Source organism: Trichechus manatus, unplaced genomic scaffold, assembly GCF_000243295.1.
Source record: "Trichechus manatus latirostris isolate Lorelei unplaced genomic scaffold, TriManLat1.0 scaffold00054, whole genome shotgun sequence".
NCBI lineage: Eukaryota > Metazoa > Chordata > Mammalia > Sirenia > Trichechidae > Trichechus > Trichechus manatus.
Window position 1 is genome coordinate 3,631,973 of NW_004443990.1, and position 25,676 is coordinate 3,657,648.

The following is a 25,676-nucleotide window of genomic DNA, read 5'->3' on the forward strand; positions in this document are numbered from 1 at the left end:
CTTAAAAAAAAAAAAAAAAGATACTTAAGAGACATAATCCAATGAAAGGTATAGATCTTACTTGGATTCTGACTGAAACAAACCAAATAATATTTGGAGACAATCAGGAAAATCTGAACATGGACTGGTTCTTAGCTAATGAGGAACTATTAAATGTTAGGGGTCTATAACAATACCATAATAAGAAAATTTTCTTATTTTCTAAACATACATGTTATTTACGGGTGAAATGTCATGATAGCCTGAATTTCTTTAAAATATTTAAGCAAAAAAAAAGAAATATAGCAAATTATTACTAATAATCTAGATGATGAACATGACACTCTCTGATCTTATGAAAGCTTGCAAATTTGTTTTTTAAAAAAAGTTTTTAAAAAGGAATTAATCGCTAATCTTCCACTATGGGTCACAGAACTTGAAAATTAAATTGTAATAATTAGACTTTTATTAGGCAATCCACCTAATAAAGGCAGGAAGGAAGAAGATTACAACTTCAAAAGGTAAAGATTAAAATCAAACTAGTCACTCAGTGATTTTATGCTGTGTAAATAAGCTGCAAACTGGATGTCTGCCCGTCCAATCAGAATTGAGTGACAGGTTCACTGCACTATCCAATACTAGTTATATGCAGGTATTTAATTTTAAGTTAATTAAGACTAAATCTGATTTAAAATTCAGTTCCTTAGTTGCAATAGTCACATTTCAAGTGTTCAACAGCCACATATGGCTACTATATTGGATGGTGCGGAATACAGAATATAGAACATTCCCATCACTGCAGATAGTTTTATTGGACAGGACTATTTTCAAAAGTTTTTCTCTGACAAAGAGAAAAGGAAAATTTCTTTACTCTGGCAAATGAAGAACAATTAGTAAATACAGATGTCCATCTTATATAGGGATTTCAGACAAGAAAAGGAGAACTGAGTCAGAATGACACTAGAACTACCAGGGCTTTGAGTTCAGAGGTCTTCAAGAGGCTTAAAAAGAAAACAAAACAGCAAGGTTCTAATATTAGCTAGCAGACTAGAGGCCAAGGGAAAACTTCTCAGTTTGGGTACATCTTCCCCCCTCAAGAAATCACTAAACATCAAATGACTAAGGCATGGGGTTAGGGGACTGAGGGAGACTGAGAATTTTATCAGGTGTGCATTTCTTCCAAGAACCCAAGGGAGATCTGTCTCTGTGCTTCGTAAGCTACCATTGCTTCAATATCTAAGGTGTTAATCAAAATTAAAAAAAGCTTCAGGGAAAGAGTACATGATTGTAAGATGAATCCCCAATTTCAAAAACACAAAGTGTAAAAATGCAAAGATCATCTGAACATAAACTATGGTATAACTTCTTAAATTCAAAAATATTAGATTCAGAAATCTAAGTTAAATGCTCATTTCTTTTTAACACTTTATACTCGTTTTTCCTGTCTTGATTTTGAAAATATACTGGATTGTAAATGCGGCAAACAGAAGATGGAAAGAATGTGTCTACTGTTGCTTTAGAGGGAGGAGCAAAGTACACCTAGGTGCTGGATAAAAGGTTTACGCGATTTTACACACATTAAGCACTTAGAGGAGCCCTGGTGGTGCAGTGGTTAAGAGCTTAGCTGCTAACCAAAAGGTTGGCAGTTCAAATCTACCAGCCGCTCCTTGGAAAACCCTATTGGGCGGTTCTACTCTGTCCCACAGGGTTGCTATGAGTCAGAATCAACTCAACTGCAACGGCCAAAAAGTACTTAGAGGGGGAACCCTGGTGGTGCTCTGGTTAAGTGTTCCACTGCTAACCAAAAGGTCAGTGGTCTGAACCCACCAGTTGCTCCGTGGAAGACAGGTGTGGAAGTCAACTTCCATGACGATTTACAGCCTTGGAAACCCTACGAGGCAGTTCTACCCTATCCTATAGGGTCACTAAGAGTCAGGATCGACTTGATGGCATTGGGTTTGGTTTAAAAGCATTTGGAACAGGGTGGGGGCACATAAACACTCTATATTTTAGGGATTTCTGTACTTTTTCAGTTACCTAGTTCTGGCACTACGGTATCGTGATACAGTCTGTTCTACAACAGATGGTCCAATTGCTTTAGACATCACACTAGTGACATTACATATTCAAGCCTTAAGTGGGCCAATTGCTTTGTTCAAAACATGGGTTGCTAAAGACAGAATGGGAAAACCATCATAAATCAAGGAATCAGGAATCCCAGCACAGTGAGTTAGCAACTTGTTAGAATACATTAATCACCAAACTATGAAGATATTGTTAAAGGGGCCAAGTGGGCCATGAATATATTTAATCCAATAGTATTCATTTAAAACAGCAGAAAATTAGAAAAGACACACAACCAAATGAAACTATTTTTCGATGCCCAATTCTTTGACTAGCTAAAGATGACTCTCCATTAGCACAAAGGCTTTATCTCAGCAATCCATCACAACTATGTTTGTGCCTACAAACAGTGCATAATTGAAAGAGTTAATAGATTTGCTTGAGCCTGTTAATTTCAACCAGCAGCTCTTAAATCTGATCAGATGGGAATAAATTCATTAAAAATGAGTTTTTCTATAAGAATACTCAAGGATTTTGCTTCTTAATGAATGACTAGTAAACAGAGGGAAGAGAACTCATTTATCGGCTATATCAGCTAAAAATCAAAATACAGTAAAACTTGTGTTTATTAAAGCATTATTAAGAACTTATGTTTCACAATTAGTGCTTGGCTTTACACTTTCCAGATCCTTCCTCGTTTCATCTCAATAGTTAGAATGTAAAGGAAGTATGTATGAGCTGCTGTATTTCAGATGAAGCTGTTTTGTAAATGCTCTGTGTATAGTTCTATTTTGGTTACCTTTTACGTAAGTGAATCTTGTATCTTGACAAAGACTTAATAGGTGTTACCACAACAGAGTTAAAAGGCCAACAATTTTAGAGACCTGCTGATGCCTGGATGTCATTATGATACCATTAGTTAACACTATACAATCTCCCAATACAAATATTTTTAACTATGTGCTTGATGATCTGGTTAATATCCTATCCCAACTATTTCACTCAGCATAATTTCCTTTAAAAGCTCCAAAACATCATACTCACTTCGGAGGCACATACACTAAAACTGACATGATACAGAGAATATTATCACGGCCCCTGCACAAGGATGACATGCAAATTTGTGAAGCATTTCATATTTTAAAGCAAAAAAAAAAAAAAAGCTCCAAAACATCTTCTATCTTCACTAGTATCAATCACAATTTAAAAAATGAAATAAAAAAAAAATGCTTATAGCAGTCACTTCACTGAGCCCTTCCTGGAAGCTAGAAAAGTCAAATAAAAACTGCAGCTGCTGACGTCTAAAGGAAATGAAGAAAAATGCTGAGAATGCAGCATTCCTTTAGGTCATCCAATAACAGGATACAAGCAATTGTTTTCTGTGGGCTCCACAAATTTCGAACAACATATAAAAAATGCCTTTAACCCTTGCTGACCTCCCACCTAAACATACAGATTATTGACTATTATCAACAGAATTTTGTTAAAAGAAAGATTTGATACAAGACACCAAACAGACTTGTTTCTACTCAATGTTAGCCTTTGAAACAATCACTATCTCTTAGGAGAACGACAGGATGTAACTGTAAATTTTAAAGTTTTTTCCCAAATTAATTTTCGACTCTGGACATTCACTCGAGTTTTAAGCGATCCAATCAGAAAGGAACTGGCAGCTAGAGCTAGGACTGTCAGAGACAGTCACCTTTGACAAACTACTAGCCAATGGCTGACTGCAAATCAAAAACTTCAACTTTTGCTTCATTCTTAAAAAACAGTAACAAAATAATTAGATGAAACATTGACCAAGCTGCAGGGGAATACAAGGAAGTCTTTACTCCCCAGATGGGTTATGATTCCCCAAGGTGATCTCTTTCCTGTATAAATGCCATTCAGTTGGCCCAAAACAACCAAATACTACCAAACTTATGACTGATTATAGGTTTTGGGTGGGGTCTATGCAAGCATTCCTTTAAGGAACCAGAAAGGAGGCTTACCTTGAGGGTTGAAGAACATAATACATACTTAGTGCTGACTTTACATAAAAATCCTCAAAGGATAATTTTAATCTACCTGGAGAGACACCAAAGGCTTGGTTTCCAGGTGTGAGTAACTAAAACATATGGTCAGTTTCCTTACTATTAAAAAAACTAAAGAAACTGCATTCTATGACAACTTCTTAAAAATATTTTTAAGTGGAAATCCAGTGTTACCTTCACCTCAACTCCATCACTACTCACATAATCATGTATTTTTCTATCCTATACTGACAGACCTGTTGGGAAATCAGACATTACACTACTGTATCATTCATTTTCTATTTGTGTGAATCATTCAAAACATGATCACCCTACCAAGTGCTACAAGTTACAAGACCAGAACCATTTTATTGTGCAACTGAGTCACTGGAATATTTTCCTGTGAACTTGAGTGCCACAAATTTCAAGTTCAACTAAGTAAACGAACTAAGATACTCAGCATGAAGAATTACAGGCTATCTCAAAATCATTTAATATTAACAAATTTAGGGAGTTCAAAACATCAACAATAAAATGATTAAGATTTGTTTTCTATTAACAACTATTTAGCACCTATTATTTGACAACTTAGTATCAACTCAGTATTTTATAACTTGATTTAACTGTATATTTTGTACTTAAATTATCTTCTTTGGTAACTTTCTATTAAACTATAAATCTGTCATTACTACTGAGGAAACAACCTACAAGGAAGAAAAAACAAAAACAAATTTCAGGCTCAGAGGGCCTTGAGGGTTCAAATTGTAGCTCATGTGCCCTAAAAAGAGAAAAAAAATCCATCTCAAAATACTACAGATATTGCTTCGCTGTCTGATATTCAGTACTGAAAACTAAGATCCCCTTGATTTTTTGGTCAGGGAGAGGCAGTGGCCTGGATGATTTGTATTCTTTTTTGATTCACGGTACTAAAACTTCCCCATGCCTGTGTAGGTTGTGATCTTTCACTGATTTTGTTTCAAGTATCAAACCCTTTTAATCTTGCTTCTTTCGTATCAAGAAAGTTTTTTTCTATTGTGTAAAAACAGTTTCCATCCCAATTATTTTGGTTTCTGTAATTCCTAGATTTGTAACCTATTACCTTCCCTGCCTTTTTTAATTCTGTGATTTCCCTCTGAATTCAAAACTTCCACTTAATCTTCCACACTGCTAATTCCAATTCCACAGGGACAATCCTGCTCTTAATTGCCTTCTGGAATTAATGTTTCCATATATTTCCTATTATTATAAACCCAGTATCTCCATGGGTCTTTCTGTTCCTGTTTCAACTTCTTCTGCATGCCACAGATGATGTCAACATTTCTCTAAACTTTTTTTCTGGTTCCAGTAGAAAAGTTTTAAAAACTATTTCAAGTCTCGTCTTAGTTCTGTAATAGTTTTTCCAATAATTCCATATTTAAACAATTACTGAGCAGCTAATGTGTGCCAGATACTATACCGATACATAAAGAATTCTACAGTAAAGGGCCTCTTACCCCTTAGTCCAGTACAGGTACATGCAATTAAAATGATGTCATAAGTTACAGAGATGCATGCCTAGCCCAGATATGTGTGTGAGTATATGTAGTATCCCAGAAGAAACAGAAACACAATCTAAAGCAGAACACAAAATTAAAGCAAGAGCAGGGCCGCAAGCTGGGAGAGAACACAAAGAACTAAAAATACCATATGCACAAATAAGGTATTCATTTTCCCCAATGAGACTACCCTCCAGCCCCCCTCAAAAGCTTTTGACACGTGTTGGAGAGATGTGGAGAAACTGGAACCCTTATACACTGCTGATGGGATGTAAAACAGTACCACTTCCGTGGAAAACAGTTTTGTGATTCCTCAAAAAGTTAAACATAGCATTACCATATGACCAGCAATTCCACTCCTAGGTATATAACCAAAAGAATTGAAAACAGGTACTCGAATACCTGTACACGAATGTTCACATTTTGGCTACTCACAATAGCCAAAAGATGGAAACAACCCAAGTGTCCATCAACAGATGAATAGATAAACAGAATGTAGTATATCCATACATATTATTCAGCCATAAAGGAATCGAGTAATGATACATGCTACAATATGGATGAATCTCGAAAACATTATGCTAAGTTTAAGTAGCTAGACACAAAAGGTCACAAATTGCATGATTCCATGTGTATGAAATATCCAGAATAGGTATGTAAATCCAGAGGCAGAAAGCAGGTTAGTTGTTTGCCAGCAGCTAGGTAACCGGGGGGTGACCAGGGAGGTAGCAGGTGGAAGAGACCACTTAATGAGTATGGAGTTTCCTTTTGGAATGGTGAAAATGTTTTGGAACTCGGCATGGTGATGGTTGCACAATACTGTGAATATACCAACCCGTTCCCGTCAAGTCAATTTCAACTCATAGTGACCCTAGAGGACAGAGCAGAACTACCCCACAGGGTTTCCAAGGCTGTAAATTTTTATGGAAGCAGACTGCCACTATCTTTCTTCTGGGGAGCAGCTGGTGAGTTCAAACTGCTGACCTTTCAGTTAGCAGCCGAGCACTTAACCACTGTGCCACCAGGGCTCCTCATGAATGTAGAAAATGACATGAAATCACTCACTTTAAAATGGTTAAGTTTATGTTATGTGAATTTTCCTCAAAATAAACACATAAAAGCTTTTGGTCCTTTTAAGTTACATATAAACTCTTAGCAATTATATATTTTTAATGTATAATTCAAGTAGTCTTTTGACTTAATTTATACAGTTGTTTAAAACTATAAAATCATTAACTTGGAAATGTTCTTCTACTCTTTACATTTCACAAACTATTTTACTTAAACCCTACATATGCATTTTTTATATCAGTGTCTTCACTAGCACAGAAGCCACTTAGTCCTTTAGCAGTTTGAAAATAAATTATTTTCATTTCAATCCAAGTGCTTTTATTTTAATCTATTATTTTCCTGAGGGATATTGTGTTAAAAAAGGAAACCCTGCCCTCAGATTTGCATAGTTCAATAAAGCCAGTACAGAGTATTGTGGAAAACGGGGAAAGATATAAGCTTCTGCAAATCACGTACTCCCTGTATTTTTTTCCTAATTATTCATCCTCAAATAATGAGATCTATCCACAGCTAGCTGTTTGCCAAGCTGAGAGTGTATGGACAGTCTTTGGCTTCTTTCTGTCCACGTTGGTGGGTTTTTTTAAAAACTTCTTTTCTCCAATGAGCAGCTGATCAGAGATAAATGAAAGCAACCCTCAACTCAATCCCTATTTTCCATCTACTAGAGTCCCACAGTTTCAACAGATTGAGATCATCAAAAATTGCAATTCCCAGGGCCTCCAATATGCACTATTATGAGGAGTCTTCCTTTCCCTACTCCAGAAATGAACTTGGTGTAGAAAATGAGAAAGAGTTTGGTGCAACGCCAAGACCCTGGCTTCAATAAGAGTTCTTTCCTTTATCATGGCATATATGCTCAACTCAACTGGATAAAGACTCCTCCCAAGATAGCAGGAGGGGATATTTGAGTACCTATATGGAATGAGTTGGAATCGACTCGATGGCACACAACAACAACAACATGGAATAATCATTACGATATAAACACAAATGCATACTACAGACTAACTTCAAAATTGCCCAGGAAGTATTCAATTTTATAAATGACGAAGCTGAGACAAGCTAAAAGCCTGAAACGATCAAATAAGAGACAAAGCTCAGATTAAACATCTGAGACATTTTCCACAATAGCACACTGGAGAGTTTAACTTCTGTATAATAATGAGCAAACGTTGTTGTAATGGACTCAGTTCCTTTTCAGAAACAACCTTTAAAATCTGCTTTACTTCAGCATTTAAAAGAAAAGTTCTTATTTACCTAATGATTCAGAACAGGAAGTACTAATATTAACTGGCAGTTCCGCCTCCAAAGCATAACGCCACACGTTTGTAACCATTTTACCCTTTATTGTTATGCTCCTCAAACTGAGTAATGTTCTACTTTCCCTTCCTTCCCTCTTAAGCACAACTGTCTTCCCTGAGTTCAAGTTTTACATTAGAAAACACAGAAACATGATACAGAAAAATAGAAAGCAGAAATTTCCTGCTTTCACAAGTGCCTTCAGACTAGAACACATTCACTCTCTTGTTATTAAAGTTATAGAAAAGTTTGAGAAGTTCAGCCTTATGAGAGGTATACAGATAATCCTGGTTACAAGTTAACCTGACGCCGACCATTCTTGCATAAATTCAGAGGGGGAATTTGGATAAAGTCCTTAAAAAAAGATACCATCTAAATAATTGTTCAAAGCATAGAAAAGTCAAAAGTCAAAATTCGGTACACTGGCCCTTACCTTTCTTATAATATAAAAATGACTGCCCTAAAAACAGATTCCAACTTGAATGTATATGCCAAAAAACACCAAAACATAGATGCAAACACACTGTGGTGGTATTTTGCAGTTCAAATTATACAGATCATTAGCCAAATAAGGCAACGTGCCACAGTGAAAGAACACGTATTAGCATGACCACCCACTATCTGTGTGACTGTACAAGTTAACTGCTATGAAGTTCAGTTTCCCCATCTATAAAATGAGGCTAACCCTTACCTACCTGAAAGTGTTCTCTTGATAATAAGACAATGTATATAAACTATATTAGTACAGATCTTGGTACATAGTAGGTACTCAAACAGCTATAACGGTCAATTTATTTTTATTTTGTAGATTTCAGGTCAATGAAGACTCCATGACTAATTATTCTCCCGTGATAGGACAAAAATATCTTAATATCTTCCATAACAGAAAAGAAGTCTGACAGATGGGTTTTGCTTAATGCATGCAGATTCAAGCTTCTAGCCATCCCTTCGAGTTAAGAGCATTAGCCACAGGCACTTGACAAAGAGGTGGGGTGAGGTGTGGAAAAGCCACCTAGAGCTGTAAACTTTGCTACGGCATACAAGACAAGGTGATTTTATGAAGTAGCTTTAGCATGGCATATATGTAAATGAGTTTAGAGAAATAGTCTCAGTTTAATATAAAAGACTAAAAGTCAGCCATGAACTTATTAAGACATACAATAACACTAACAAAGGCCTTCCCTATGGGTATTTTATCAGATGTGATTCATTTATCTGACCCAAACCCAAATCAACTGCCCTCGAGTTGATTCCGACCTGTAGCAACCCTATAGGACAGAGCAGAACTGCTGCATAGGGTATCGAAGGCTGCAAATCTTCATGGAAGTAGACTGCCACATCTTTCTCCCAGAGTGACTGGCGGTTTGAATCGGTGACCTTTCGGTTAGCAGCCAAATGCTTTAACTATTACACCACCAGGGCTCCTACATCTGACCAAGAACACTAATTTAAAATGCTATCAATGGCACACAATGAGAATTCATGGAATATAATGAAAGGTTAGCTTAAAAATGTCTTTCTTTTGGGCAAAGTTTTAGAGCAATATCAATTTTATATCATATGAATGTATGAAGTCCTGCACAGTATCAAATGTTCAAATACACTAAAAGATCAGCAATCAAGTGAACGACATCCCTGGCTGCGATGATGCGTGGACAGTCTTTGCCAACTAATCAGTGCAACCATGACTGCAAGGTGCAGTCTGCTCTGTCCATTTTGTCCCTACAGACTAACACAGTGCCTGGTATGTAGTAGATACTCAAATCTGAGGTGAATGCACTTACCCCAAATATTTACAACTCATAAAAATCTAGGTCTGTAAATGAAACATTGTGTCACTGATTGAGAAATACTCGAAGAAAATGTACGGGCCAAAAATTATATAGCTAACAACTAATGTTCTTAAAGGGCTATCCCAAGTATTTTCACATACATCTCAGACCTTCACAGTAACTTTGCGAGGTAGTATGCCTATTTTAGGTATTTGGGTGCTGCAAACGGTTAAGCACTCGTCTACTAGCCAAAAGGTTGATGGTTCGAACCCACACAGAGGTGCCTCGGAAGACAGGCCTGGCAATCTGCTTCCAAAAGATCACAGCCTTGAACTGTATGGAATAGATCTACTCTGCACACATGGGGATTCCATAAGTAGAAATCCACTCAACGACAATTAACAATAACGTGCCTATTTTACAGAGAAAAAGAAGAAATTAGTCTTAACCTGTGCTAATATGGAAGCAAGGAGCTACATGTAGTATTAATCACTTGAAATGTGGCTATAATTGAGGAACCATATTTTAAATTTTAAATTAAAATTAACTTAAAAATTGATACTCGGTTCACTGTTGGAAAATGTAAGTATGTTTGGATATGCGATCTGCTTTTATGGATATGGATGCGAATATGGATATCCTGGATATGCAACTCTGCTTTTCCAATCTATATATTTTTTTGACATCTAAATATAGATCCAGCATTTCTCATGAAAATAATGTCTGATTTGAGATGCGCTGTAAGTATAAAACGTTGTTGTTATGTGCCGTCGAGTTGGTTCCGACTCACAGCGACCCAATAGGACAGAGGAGAACTGCCCCCATAGGGTTTCCAAGGAATGGCTGGTGGATTTGAACTGCCGACCTTTTGGTTAACAGTCCAGCTCTTAACCACTGCGCCACCAGGGCTCCAAGTATAAAATACACTGCAGATTTTGAAAATTTCGTCCAATAAAAAAAGAATGTAAAATACCTCATTAGTAAATTTTATACGGATTGTATGGTGAAATGATAATATTTGGAGTACATGAAATTAAAATATATTAAAATTATTTTCACTAGTTTTTTTTACTTTTAACACAGCTACTAGAAGATGTAAAATTATTACTTTACTTGATTTATATTGGGCAGCACTGGTCTAAACAACCCCAGATTCTTCCTCTATTCACTATATACCACATTACTAATCACATCTTGAACAAGTAAAGAGTAGTCAACTCTCTGGGCCAAAGTCCAACAGAAAAAAAGCACACTAAGATACTATAAAACTTCTCCTCTTAAGGCCAATTTTTCTATTTCCTTGAAATATGTTCTGTCAGAAGACCAAGGTTCAAATCTCATTCTGACACTGTATACTGTTGGGCACCACTTATTGTTTAAAAAGTGAATCTGAGGTGGTTAAGTGAAGACCTGAAAGCACTCGGCCACATTCCCAGCTCATAACAGGCTCTAAAGACTGCTGCTCCTTCCATTCACCAGTCATTTGCTCGCCATCACCTCGCCCTAACAGAGCAGTATTAAACTAAAACTTTTGAATGAGTTTTAATTTTAGCTAACAAAATGTTCTAAGTGTATCAATATGGGTGGTCAGATAAACCTTCAATCTTACAAAGCACATCAGTATGGTCTGTAACTTCGCACTCCAATGTAGCAGTAAATACCCACATGTTGCATTTACATTTAATTAAAAAGAAATGATCAGTTCCTCAGTCACACAAGCCACATTTCACATGTTCAATATCCAGACGTAGCTAGTGGACATTTCCATCATTGCAGATTGGACAGTGACCCTCAAAGAGCAAAAGCCACAACACTGTAACACTAACAGATAAAAATTGTTAAATTCAAATATCATTTAGGGTTGAATATACTTATAAATAATTTAGCAAAGACTCTAAGGACTCAATATAAATGGAATCTTTTAAAACCAAGGTACAAGTTACAACTACAGTCAGAAAAAATTGTTCCAAGTGCAAACTACCAAGATTCCTAAAAATTATGAATTTCACTACACACAAAAATGAAAATGATTGTGGTTCTACACACATACAGTTCCACATCTTAAATTATTTCCTAATCACAGTGAAAGCACATTCACAAGAATGAGCCATACCTCTTTGAGTAAACTGATCATTAGAAAAATTCTGAAAAATATGACACATTTTAAGCTTCTAAGCTATTTCCCTGGAGCCCTGGTGGCACAGTGGTTAAGAGCTATGGCTATTAACCAAAAGGCTGGCAGTTCAAATCCACCAGTCGCTCCTTGGAAACCCTATGGGACAGTTCTACCCAGTCCTGTAGGGTTGCTCTGAGTCAGAATTGACTTGATGGCAACGGGTATTTTTTTTTTAAAAGGTATTTCCAGGGTAGACTACAGCATCCTTCCGAACAGTATGCCTCTTCCAGGTGGTACAGCTAAGCACACAGCATATCCCAGTAATACCTAGCATTGCTTTCTCTTTGCAAACCAAAACCACAGCAAGAATACCACATAACTCACAACACATTCTACGCCTGCATTTATGGACCGAGGAGAAAGCTGAAGAACAGGGTGGGTAGAATATGAATTGCAGACCCTCCACAACCCAGGAATACAGTGGAATATGTCAACTGGCATAAAGATACTTAATGTGCCAAGAATTGAGAACTGCAGGCAACAGCTTATACATAGCCTAGGATTTTTTCAGAACCTGCCACTCTGGCAGTGTCTTACTTCATCAAATAGGCACTCATTTGTTGACAGCTATTAGACTACCTAAACATCCTTTAAAAAAAAAGCCTGCATAATTTAAAATATTAACATTCATTTGATGCAGTTCTGAGCCTTGATGATAGATCCTTCCGTTGGTCAATGTAGTTAAGGCCTATAAAAATAAATTCATTTACAATTCAGCTTTTGAAGCTTTAAGAAGCTAAAACGCCACACTCAAGTTCCTCCTTTCTTGTTCCTAGTTTTTATCCTAAGTGTTTCAGAAAGTTTTCTCCTATTTCGCAAGCTGGGAGAGGCTCAGAGGTCAAAGACTTAATTTGCCAATTAAAGTAATCCTTATTAATTTAAAAAAAAAAGGGGGGGTTAAAAATGAGAAGTCAGGAGATATATTATCCTGGAAGAGGTTGACGATTTGACTCTGTGCAATTAATCATTATCAGCTGGAGCATACAATCACAATAGTTTATCACTCCAAAAAATGGATGGCTTATTTTTTTTCAAGTATATTTGCAAAGCTACTTTATGCTCAAAACTTTCAAATTATTTGAGAAGAAAAAGGCTTCACTCAACCACTTGCAGAAACTTCAAACCACTTAGAATCAGGCCCGTGTTAAATCTGTCTTCAATTGGTGATGAGGCTGGATTGTATTTTGTGCTATCACTTAACAATTCTTGTCTCCTCTTTTAATAAAAATAAAAAACTATTGCTCAAACCACCACAGGTCAACAAATAAGATTTACTAGTGAGCTACATTCCTCATGGGGTTGCCATGAGTCAAATTCAACTCATTGGCAACTGGTATGCCTTAGCCATGTAAACTAAGCAGCAGCTATACCTGCTTCTCTTGTGTATGACTTACTTACAAACATTTGTCTACAGAAAGATTGTATTTCAGATGCACTTTACTGTGAGGAAGAGCCTGTGTTTTCCCTTCACACCCAAAACCAGTATTTTCCTAACCCTCCATATTCATTTACCACCCCTCTTTAACAGAGGTAATCACAGCAACTGGACTGAACATAAAAAATAATTTCTCCATGTCCATTTTGTTATTCAACGTTTTTGAATCTTTTGTAAAATAGTGCTTTTATTGCCAAAGTATATTCCATTACTTCAGATGAGTTATTTTGCAAACTACAGATTACTGAAGGAAGTACATTATTTAACTAGCTTTACAGGTAAAGATTTATTATTTATTACAATTCAAGTCTTAAAAGAAAAGACCTTCTTGTTGATGTAAGCAAAAGTGATAATAGCTGTGAAGAAATATAAAATTATGTTAATCATAGCTTGAATATTAAACCTTTTTATTAACAAGAATCGGGGACTCTTGGTAATAAAATGGAGGAAAGTAAATAAAATAACCTTCAATAGAAAACTGCCCAATAGATTACTAATATTAATGTTATGTGTATACCACTGGGTCCTCTATCATTATTTATGAAACCAGCTCTTCAGAAAACTGAATTTAGGCAGACCTCTTTAACGGAGTATTTGGGAAGAAAACAAGTTAATATGAAATGAATTATTTCAGCCAAAGTGAAAACGAGGTAGAAGGATTGGTGAACCTGGAAAACCAGAAGCTCAAAAAAGGCTTACTTCAGTCAAGCCTTCCAATCATCACTTGCCGAGCCCAGCCATGGCATGTTGCCAGATAAAACAACAGTATGTTGCCTCCAGGATAAGACACGGTAGGGAAAGAATTCTAGAACCTACTAAAGGGAAGCCAATTACAGACCAAACAGCCCTGGACATCTCAGAGCAGGTGTGCTCTATCCCCAAGGGTGTTTTAATTCTAAGCAATCCTAACGGGGGTACTCCTGCCGAGCGCACAATCTGCTAGACTCCAGGAGACCCCAAAATAACCTCCGAATAGCTCCTTCATACCTCCTAGAACCAAAGAGGGGCTAAGAGCCGCACCATCGCTAGAGAAATCAAGAAAGGGAAAAAGGTTAATTCCCCCAGGGACCTTGACCCCACGCACCCTGAGACTGACAGCGCCCTGAGAAATACGTTCCCCCATTCAGTGACTTTCTGTTCCTACTGCCTCAGGGAAGGCAAGAGACAAGGCCGCCGTACGCCCCCACCCCCACCCCACCCCCGCCCCCGGGGAAGGTGCCTTTCCCAGTTGAGAGCCGCAAAGAAAGGAAGGAAAAAAGGTTGCTCCTCCCCAACCCACCCGCCCCACAACTCATGGGTGCAGACACGAGGAGGGAGAGGAAGAAAAGCAATGGGAGATGACGGCCCTGCAATGGCCCAAGGGGTAATGAGAATCTTTGCTCCAGGAGAAAAGTGAGAAAATCTCTCCCCATCCACCTACCCAAATGAATGAACAGAATAAAACCGGGAGTTAGTACACGCAGTTCTTGCCATCCAGGAAAGAAGGTAGAGAGGTCCTGAGACCTAGGCCTAGCCTTGCCTCTCTTTGCACCCTAGCTCTTGTCCTTTCCATCCAAGCCCCGTAAGACTTCTTTAACCGGTTAAGCTTTCCAAGACAACACCCCCTCCTCCATCTATCCCACGCACCGCCACCCGCCACCCCCTCCGCAGTCACCGCTCTTTCTGCTTGGGCCTATACTCCAGTTTCTTTCTTCCTTCCTACCACCCTCTCCGCACCCCTCACCAGCCCGAGCCCAGCCCGCACCTGGAGATGCTCCTGAAAACGAATTGGCAGAATCTGGGCCATGGCGCTGTCGGGGGGTATGGTCTCCTCCTGTCACTGGGACTGCGGGGCAGCGGCTGCCCGGGCTCTCCAAGGGAGAGGAGGAGAAGGTGGGGGGAGGCTGGGCTCAGGAGGATACTCTCCGGGGACGCAGGAAACTGGCAGGCAGAAGAAACAGCTCGGGTCGGGGGCGGAGGCTTCAGGGGCCGGGAGAGCCGCAATGGCGGAACCGGGCGCAGCGCAGACTCCGGAAACGGCTGAGCCTCGCGGAGGGATCCCGGCGACAGAACTCCGCCCAAGTCTTCTCACCCCTCCCGCCTTATGTACCCCTCCACAGAGGTCCGCCGTGCTGCCGGGCGCAGGAATTCTAGGCGCAGTGCGCCGAGAGCCTCGCTTACTGCTGCGACACGGGTTTTAATACAAGGACCGAAGGGACTACTTTTTTGGACTCATCACTTTCCCCAGTCTCCTGCTATTCCCTACCCCCCCTTTTTTTTTTCGCATTTTGCCACATCATGCGACTAGGGACGACTACGTCATTTCCCTGGGCGGTTCAAGTCCCACCCACGTACTTCCGGGCGCACGTGATGCTGGTAGGGAAGGGGATGCTGATCGCTGCCGAGATGAAGAGCGGGTTGTTGGGAAATGCGGACTCTCCTGGGAATGAGGTGGCGGTTGGGCCACCTTGAGGAATGCGGGTGCTGCTCCCTTCCCTTGTGACCCTTGCCTATTTAAACTGGGTCCTTTACGAAGAAGAGGCGTGGGCAGATGGGCCCAGCCTCCCGCCCTTTCCGTGACTCAGGGAAATTGCCTCCCCGCGGAGCGCTCTCTTGGCGGCTAGGTGCAGCACTCCTCCCGCGCCTTATTTCATACAGTGGGTGATTTCTTACATCCCCAGGAGGGGAGCAACGGAATGGGGTTTTAAATCCCCCCTTCTGACGGTTTGGAGTACCTGACGCGCGGATTCTAACTAGAACCAGCATTATCCTCGGGTGTTAGTTAAATGTTTGGCTCAAAGGACAGTGAAGGCCATTTGTGAGGTATCTCAAGCTGGCCTTGTCATAGCTTAAGGTTTTTGCGGACATTTTGGAGGACATCTAGGAGGACATCTATCCGCCTAGCTTAGTAATCAGTTGGACTAGTGTAAAGAGTTCGAATATCAAATAAGCTAAAAGGTGGGACCAAAATTGTAGCAAGAGGACTTTTTTAGCCACATCAACTCATTCTGAGTCTCAAAGATTTAGGTAATTCAGTTAAGGGTGTTTGGAAGATTTTTCCTCGGTGAGGTTAATGTACACGCGTGGAGGAAAGGGATTAAGTATTAGCCATGTATTTCAGTGGGACCGCCTTAACAGTGCCTGTAGGTTTAGCAGTGTTAGGAATATGAACGCTTCAAAGACGGAGCATCGTGTCTTCTAACAGCATTAAGGTATCTACGGCATTCGTTATTCATTAATAATAATCTTCCAAGTACCTTATTGCAGTATAAGCTGTAACAACAGTATTTCATAATAGAATCAATAAAGGATAAAGATTTTAGTCCTGTGCCTTTCATTTTTGTAAGAGATGTTAATTTTCCCAGGAAAATCTTGAGGACAAACTCAAGTACACAATAATTATTTTTAGTGCTTTTTTCAGTTAAAACTCTAAAATAATTTTGTATGTTAAGCAGGTTTGCTTAGTGTGAAAAGTTTCCTTAGTCATTTTAGTTGCTTTTCCCCAACATACATAGTATGTCTCACATACTGAGGATGAGAGAAGAATCTTTGGCAGGTAAAAGAGTGATCAGAGACTGTTTTGTAAAGAAAAGCCCTGCCACCATGTTGTAAGAGGGCATATTTATGCTTCGCAGAATTTCGTTTGTATTGTTAAACCATATACTTGAAGATGTGTATTCTGCAGCATTCGAAAGGACCTTTCTAGTACAAGTCTAATAACTGCTTTAAGTCCTTTTTGGAAGTAGACAAATTCTCAAGAATTTAAGGGAGCTACTGTTTTATTGCAGTCAAATGCACTAGCTTAATCATATTCAGTCTCATAATCTTCGATACAAGAGCTATATATCATGAATCAGCTACCAAATTTTTCTTTTATTAATAAGTGTGTTGCATTTTCGTACAGACCCTGTAATTTTAAAGAATATTTGGAATCCCAAAAGCAGTTGATTTTATCTTGGATACTTGGTATGGAATCTCTTAACCAAAAAAGTGTAGAGGTTCTGTAAAGTGACTGCTGTGTCATCATACATAGAAATCTAATGAACGCATTATTTTCAGAAATAATTTGAGAAGAAAAAATAGACTGCAGTATACTAGCACATTTTGAATATTATAAGCTAAATAAATCCAAATTTTTTCAAGAGCAAAAAAAGGTCCAGACGGTAAACATTTAAAAAAATAAATAAAACTATACCTTTTAAAGATCAGTAAAATTTGGGTGAGGTAATAAGAGATGCTTTTTATGCTGTTCTTACTAATGGTGTAGAGACAGGAGAAAGGTTGAGAATCCCTAGTTTAGAAACCCCAAAGGCTGAGGCACTGTTAACAGTTTCTAGAGCAATACCTTAAGTTAGAGAATAGATAATAAGCCAGAAAACAAACCCTGCTACCCAGAATATTTTTCCCCCAACTATCACATAGTCTTAATAAGACTACTACTATGAATGAATCATAACCCTGGGCTTTCGGTTTCAGAAAATGTTCTAGCAACGTATCATGTTAATAAAATAAATGGTCAATTCTTTCAATCTGAAGCTCTGTTTAACCAGAATGTTCATCAACAGTAGGCCCTAGCTGTGAGTTACAGCAAGTGCCATTAGCAAAAACTACGTTGCTTGGTCTGCTATTTTGAGTGCCAGTTTCTCAAAACCTATACAACAAACCTTTATACTGCTCCTTATTTTGTACTAGTAACTAATCCCCAGTGGTAATGACACCTCAAAAAACCCCTTTCATTGTAGGATTCCTCTGTAGCTGTTCATCTTCAAGCAGCCCCGGCACTAAGGCTAATGCCTTTTAACTTGACATTTTAAAAACAGCTTGGGCTAGCTGCATTGCAGAAGTCACAAAGCAAAGGCATTTCTCAAACATTAGAGATTAATTTTAAAGTAAAACATAAAAACTAACTGCACCAAATGTTTATGATAATTCAGATTTTTAATGAAATGAAGAGGTATATCCTTAGCATTATCCAAATAAGGTAAGTGGTTTTGCCATTTAAATAGCAGCTTTGAAACACCTCAGTGCCCTAGGGCCACTGATATGAATCCCAGCAGGATTATACCCTCTGGTCTTTATCTTTTCAAAAATGATAAAAAAGCAGCATATCAAAGGCCAATAAGAAAATGAATATCCCTTAGGGCTCAGGTATTAATCAACATACAGTGCCCCCTGTATTTTGGCCCTGTACAAGGCACTGATAATAGGCAAGACTCCCTCAAATGAAAAAATGAAAGAAACATTTACAAGCAAGAAAAATGTAATGGACTTTGAGCACAACTGGACTAAACCAAAAGCTAAGAAGTTTCCTGAATACAACTAAACAAGGGACAGAGTAGCAAGGGTGGGGGTCTGGGGACCATGGTTTCAGGGGACATCTAGGTCAACCGGCATAAAGTTTAAGAAAATGTTCTGCATCCCACTTTTGGTGAGTGGCATCTGGGGTCTTAAAAGCTAGCAAGCAGCCATCTAAGATACATCAATTGGTCCCACCTGGAGCAAAGGATCATGAGCACCAAAGACACAAAATATTAGCCCAAGAGACAAAAAGGGCCACGTAAACTGGAGACTCCATCAGCCTGAGACCACAAGAACTAGATGATGCCTGGCTACCACCAATGACTGCCCTGACAGGGAACACAAGAGAGAGATCCTGTCAGAGCAGGAGAAAAGTGGGGTGCAGAACTCAAATTCTAGTGAAAAGACCGGACTTAATGGTCTGACTGACACTGCAGGGTCCCCGGAAGACATGGCCTCTGGACTCTATTAGCTCAGAACTGAAACCATTCCCAAAGCCAACTCTTGAGACAAAGATTAGACTGGACTATGGGACATAAAATGATACTCGTGAAGAGTGTGCTTCTTAGCTTAAGTAGATACATGAGACTAAATGAGCAGCTCCTGTCCGGAGGCGAGATGAGAAGGCAGAGAGGGTCAGGAGCTGGTTGAATGGACACGGGAAATACGGGGTGGAAAGGAGGAGTGTGCTGTCACATTACAGGGAGAGCAGCTAGGGTCCCATAGCAATGTGTGTATAAATTTTTGTCTGAGAAACTGACTTCAACTGTAAATTTTCACTTAAAGCACAATTTAAAAAAAAAAAAGACTTTATTTTAGTATGAAGTGGACCTGAGCTTATACTCTTGACATCATTGACTGCTCAGGCTTCTCTTCGACTTAATTTGTAAGACGAAAAAGAAAACCAAACCCATCGCAGTCCATTCGATTCCGACTCATAGTAACCCTATAGGACAGAGTAGAACTGCCCCATAGGGTTTCCAGGTAGCGGCTGGTGGATTTGAACTGCTGACCTTTTGGTTAGCAGTCAAACGCTTAAACCACTGTGCCACCAGGGCTCCATTTATAAGGCAAGTTCTATAAAATGTTATGGATGGCAATAAGATCCGCAGTGAGTCTTCTCTGTATTAAGACTGAGCATGTTCCCAGTGAATAGTCAAGACTAGCCCTGTGGGGATCTAACCTACAATCTATCACACTGTATAGGCTTCTCCCTTGTTTTTACAGGTGAAATCAGATCCCAAGCAGAGGGATAAAGTGGCTCATAACATTTCCTTAAAAAGTTATCTCAGGAAAGATGGTCCTCTTCAAATGTAGAGATGCACAGAGCATTGTGGAGAAAAAAACCCGGAAGAGTTATAACCCTGATGATCAATAGGGAGTCGGATGCCAAGTCACATCCTTTTCACATCCAAAAACAAAAATTACAAGCTTGAGAGGATCTACAGAATGAAGGGGCAATCCCACCCAATTTATGGTGATTGAGGATAAAGGTATAGGAATGATTGTTATGGGCCATTTTTCTCCTTTCTAAATATGCAGAACTGCCTCTTTTCATCTCCTAGAGTTATTACTGTCTCCAGTTCAAAGCAACGCATCACCCACAAACATGTTCCCTCAGCAATACTGCAATTTTGCCACACTCCTAGGGATAGTTCTGCCCATACCAATGCACTTCCACAGCGTTACGGTAGTCAACTCGCACTTCTTTAGAACAGAAAGGGCTGCGATTTGGTAAACAAATTTTGGTTAATAAAGTTTCAAGGAATTATCTAATTTATACTAACCTTTCTGAATACCTACAATGTAAAATTACTCGATGTTAAAATCTTTTGAAAAGGCTTTTTGAAAAAATAATATAGAAAAAGCAGTTCTGAATATCGAAGGCCTTGGGTTCATCACTGAGGAATTTTTTTTCAGTACTACAAAAGTAGGAACCCAATCTGAATACATTCCAAACCTAGGACACACTAGAAAAAAAAATTGTTTTTAATGCTTTACCTCAACCTGTCATGACTGATAACCTGGTTATTTCCTTTTCCTGGCTGTTCAAATTCCAAATAACTGTGAGTTTAATGTTGTACAGTAAACAGCCATACAACTACTATTCATTCCACCACACTGCAGAGATGAAAAATATATAGCATTCATATGAGCCTACCTCGTATTTATTGATTTGCACCAACAGTCATGAAAAGGTCTTTAGATTAGTTCCACCAATCACTCAAATACAAAGCTTTCCACATGGTGGAAATAAAAACTAACCTGATAAAGATAGCCTTTCCCATCTCTGTTTTAATTACTGTCTAACCAAGCCACCAGATCAGATGTGGAGATAATACTTTTTTATTATTGAGGAAGGCTTAAAAATTCTATTTCTTTAAAAAGAACTCAATAGCAGACTGGTACACAAAGCTAGTCTGTAAGTGGTGCACACTACTGAAGAAAAATACCAGTCCAAGCAGAACTTTCCAATTTTTCTATCTGCAAGAATGAGTGGCACTCAAATTATTCTCCATTTCACCTAATTAGTGTTAACCCAAGTTACAGACTGGCAATAGCAAAACCATTTAAGAAAAAGCTGACACCAAATAAACTCATAAGAAAATGATAATCCACTGAGTCATGGCAGAAAACAACTGATATCAAGGACCACAACAGAAGTTTTTTTAATTGAATCACTTACTGTCAAGCAAGACTTGCTTTTACTCAAAATAATTTTTATCCTCTTTCAATAATTTTAATAAATATATTTGGTCCTCTTAAAGTCCTTATTGTACAAATGCAAATAACTATACATTAAAATTGGGTATGCATCCTCTTCTAGCTTTTTAAAGCTTTAATATATTATGCTCAAAGACAAAATCCTTATTAGTTGAATCACAAGAACAAGCTGGTTCCCTATATTCACATTCTATCTCCATTTGCCTACTTCATCTTTCCCATGCTTTTAAAAATTACATGTGTATATATATATATGTATATATGTACATAATGTATCCATATAAAATACACCATTTTAAAAGTTTATATGTACTGCCTTCTTGTGTATATCATCTGAAGCTTGAGATTTATCCATGACAATATATAAATGATTTGTCAATTTTTACTGTTTAGTATTCCACTGAATAACTATATCACAATTTATCCATGTTCATATCAATGGACATTTAGAATTTTTTTTGCAATTACATAAATGTTGCAAAAAGTATTCTTCTGTGTATATATATCCTCGTGTACATTTTCAACAATTTCTAAGATATTCCTAAATGTGGAACTACTAGATCACGGTATGCACATGTGCAGCTTTACTACACATAGCCATCTTGCTCTCCAGAGGATATGCCAGTGCACATTACACTCCCCACTCCACGGCTCTATATCCTAGCCAATGTTTAGTATCATCAGACATATTTTTGATGGGTGTGTAGTGATATCACATTGCGTTAGTCTGAAATTTCTATTACCGGTAAGGTTGATCTATGGGTGTGAACTGATAGCATACTGCTTTAGTCTGCATTTCCCTTATTACTGGAAAGGTTGTCCTGTTTTCATGTTTATTGGAGATTCAGATTTCTTCTTCTGTTAACTGTTCACATCCATTGCCCATTTGTCTTCTAGGTTTTATATTCTGTATTGACTTGTAGGAGTTCTTTACATATTTTGAATGTTATTCATCTGTCAGTTGTATGACTGCAAATATCACCTCCTTAATCTGTGGCTTTTTTTCTCTTCCACTTTTTGCTGCTTCCACCCCCACCCCCTGCTTGTTATATAAAAGTTTTCATTTTAAAGTATTTTAGTTTATCAATCTTTTATGATTTGTGCTTATGAAGTCTTAAGAAATCTTTTCCTACCCTAAGGGCATAAAGACATTCCAATTTTCTTCACCAAGTTTTACAGCTTTGCTTTTTCACATTTAGATTTTTATCTACTTTGAATTTATTTTGGTATTTACTATAATGGAAACAATTTTCAATTTTTCTACTTGCAGAAGGAGATATACCAGCACTATTCATTGAATAATCTATTTTAATGCCACCTCTCATGTATCAAGTTTCCATATATACATGAGTCTCTCTATTCTATTGGTCTAATATTTATCTATGCCAGTTCTGGTGGCGAATGGTTAAACTAAGTGCTAGGCTGCTAACCTAAAGATCAGAGGTTTCAACCCACTGGTAGCTTTGAGGGAGAGAAGAAGCAATTTGCTCCAGTAAAGATTACACACTAGGAAACCCTATGGGGCAGTTCTACTCTGTCATATAAGGTCACTATAAGTCAGAATCGACTCAAAGGTATACAACAACAACAACATGCCAATTCTATACTGCCTTAATTACTATGGTTTTATATTAATTCTTGATATCAGGTTGAGTCCATCCTACCTTATTCTTCTTGAAAAATTGTCTTGACTGTTCTTAGCTCCTTTGCATATACATATGAATTTTAGGATCAGCTTGTCAATTTATACCACTCTGTTTGGATTTTGATTAGAATTGTAATGAATTCACAATTAATTTGTAGATGACATCTCTACAATATTCTTACTATCCATTAAGATGACATTGCTACAGGACCTCAAACCACACACAAAAACTAATTCAAAATGGATCAAAGACCTAAATACAAAACCTAAAACTATAAAGATAGAAGAAAAAATAGGGACAACCCTACGGGGCCTACTATATGGCATAAAAAGCATACAAACCGTAACTAACAATGCGCAAACACGAGAAGATAACTTAGATAACTGGGATCTCCTAAAAATTAAACACTTATGCTCATCAGAAGACTTCACCAAAAGAGTAAAAAGAGAACCTACAGACTGGGAAAAATTTTTTGGCTATGACATATCCAACCAGGGTCTACTCTCTAAAATCTGTAAGATACTGCAACACCATAACAATAAAAAGACAAATAATCCATAGGCAAAGGATATGAACAGACATTTCATCAAAGAAAATATTCAGGCAGCTAACAGACACATGGAAATGCTCACGATCATTAGCGATGGCAGAAATGAAAATCAAAACTACGAGATACCATCTCACCCTGACATTACTGGCACCAGTCAAAAAACCAGAAAATAACAAATGTTGGTGAGGTTGTGGAGAGACTGGAACTTGTATGCACTGCTGATGGGAATGTAAAATGGTACAACCCCAATGGAAAACGATACGGCGCTTTCTTAAAAAGTTAGAAATAGAAATACCATATTATCCACCAATCCCACTCCTAGGAATATATCCTAGAAAAATAAGAGCTGTCACACGAATAGACATAGGCACACCCATGTTCACTGCAGCATTATTCATAATAGCAAAAAGGTGGAAACAACCTGAGTGCCCATTAACATATGATCAGATAAATTACGGTACATATACGCAATGGACCCCACGTGTCTGTCAGTTTGTCGTACTGTGATGGCTTGCATGTCGCTGTGATACTGAAAGCTTTGCCACCAGTATTTCACATACCAGCGAGGTTACCCTTGGTGAACAGGTTTCAGCAGAGCTTGCAGACAAGACAGACTAGGAAGACGGACATGGCAGTCTACTTTTGAAAAAATTGGCCAGTGAAAACCTTATGAATAGCAGCGGAACACTGTCGGATAAAGTGCCGAAAAATGAGCCCCTCAGGTTGGAAGGCACTCAAAATTTACAATTGGGGAAGAGCTGCCTCCTCAAAGTAGAGTTGACCTTAATGACATGGATGGAGTCAAGTATTCGGGACCTTCATTTGCTGATGTGGCATGACTCGAAATGAGAACAGCTACAAACATCCATTAATAACCAAAACGTGGAATGTACGAAGTATGAATCTAGGAAAATTGGAAGTCATCAAAAATAAAATGGAATGTGTAAAGATTAATATACTAGGCATTACTGAGTTGAAATGGAGTGGTATTGGCCATTCTGAATCAGACAAATTGCCAGGAATGACAAATTGAAGAGGAATGGCATCATGTTCATCGTCAAAAAGAACATTTCAAGATCTATCCTGAAGTATAATGCTGTCAGTGATAGGATAATATCCATATGCCTACAAGGAAAACCAGTTAATATCACTATTATTGAAATTTACGCACCAAGCACTAATGCCAAAGATGAGGAAGTTGAAGATTTTTACCAGTTTCTGCAGTCTGAAATTGATCAAACATGTAATCATGATGCACTGATAATTACTGGTGACTAGAATGCAAAAGTTGGAAACAAAGAAGGAACAAATACAGCTTGGTGATAGAAACAATGCCAGAGATAGCATGATAAAATTTTGCATTGCAAACACCTTTTTCCAACAACATAAATGGTGACTATACATGTGAACCTCACTGGATGGAAAACACAGGAATAAAACTGACTACATCTGTGGAAAGAGACTATGGAGAATCTCAATATCTGTCAGAACAAGACCAGGGGCTGACTGCAGAACATACCATCAATTGCTCATATCCAAGTTGAAGCTGAAGCTGAAGAAAATTAAAACAAGTCCACGAGAGCCAAAATACGACCTTGAGTATATCCCACCTGAATTTGGAGACCACCTCAAGAATACATTTGACACACCGAACACTAATGACCAAAGACCAGATGAGCTGTGGGAAGACATGAAGGATGTCTTACATGAAGAAAGCAAAAGTTCATTAAAAATACAGGAAAGAAAGAAAAGACAAAAATGGATGTCAGAAGAGACTTTGAAACTTGCTCTTGAACATAAAGTAGCTAAAGTGAATGGAAGAAATGATGAAGTAAAAGAGCTGAACAGAAGATTTCAAAGGGCAGCTCGAGAAGACAAAGAAAAATATTATAACGAAATGTGCAAAGACCTGGAGTTAGAAAACCAAAAAGGAAGAACAGGCTCAGCATTTCTCAAGCTGACAGAACTGAAGAAAATATTCAAGCCTCGAGTTGCAAGTCTGAAGGATTCCATGGGCAAAATATTCAATGATGCAGGAAGCATCAAAAACAGATAGAAAGAATACACAGAGTCACCGTACCAAAAAGTACTGGTCGACATTCAACCATTTCAGGAGGTAGCATATGATCAAGA

At 38.2% G+C, this 25,676-nt stretch overlaps 1 protein-coding gene and 1 non-coding gene across 3 annotated transcripts in view; one reads left to right on the forward strand and one right to left on the reverse strand.

Annotated features, from left to right (window-relative positions):
• The window catches only part of CLTC (clathrin heavy chain), an 86,368-nt gene that overhangs the window by 50,653 nt on the left and 10,039 nt on the right, over positions 1 to 25,676 (reverse strand). Inside the window, exon 1 of one of the 2 annotated variants that reach the window (XM_004377858.2) lies at positions 15,091 to 15,263. The exons of the other annotated variant lie outside the window; for it this stretch is intronic. Coding sequence (XP_004377915.2) covers positions 15,091 to 15,132 — 42 coding nt within the window. The 5' untranslated portion in view covers positions 15,133 to 15,263. Of the gene's footprint in view, positions 1 to 15,090; positions 15,264 to 25,676 lie in introns of those variants that run through there. 2 annotated transcript variants of the gene reach the window in all.
• Positions 3,080 to 3,186, forward strand: LOC111820886 (U6 spliceosomal RNA). The gene has a single exon (XR_002824379.1). It is a non-coding gene; the product is annotated as a U6 spliceosomal RNA (small nuclear RNA).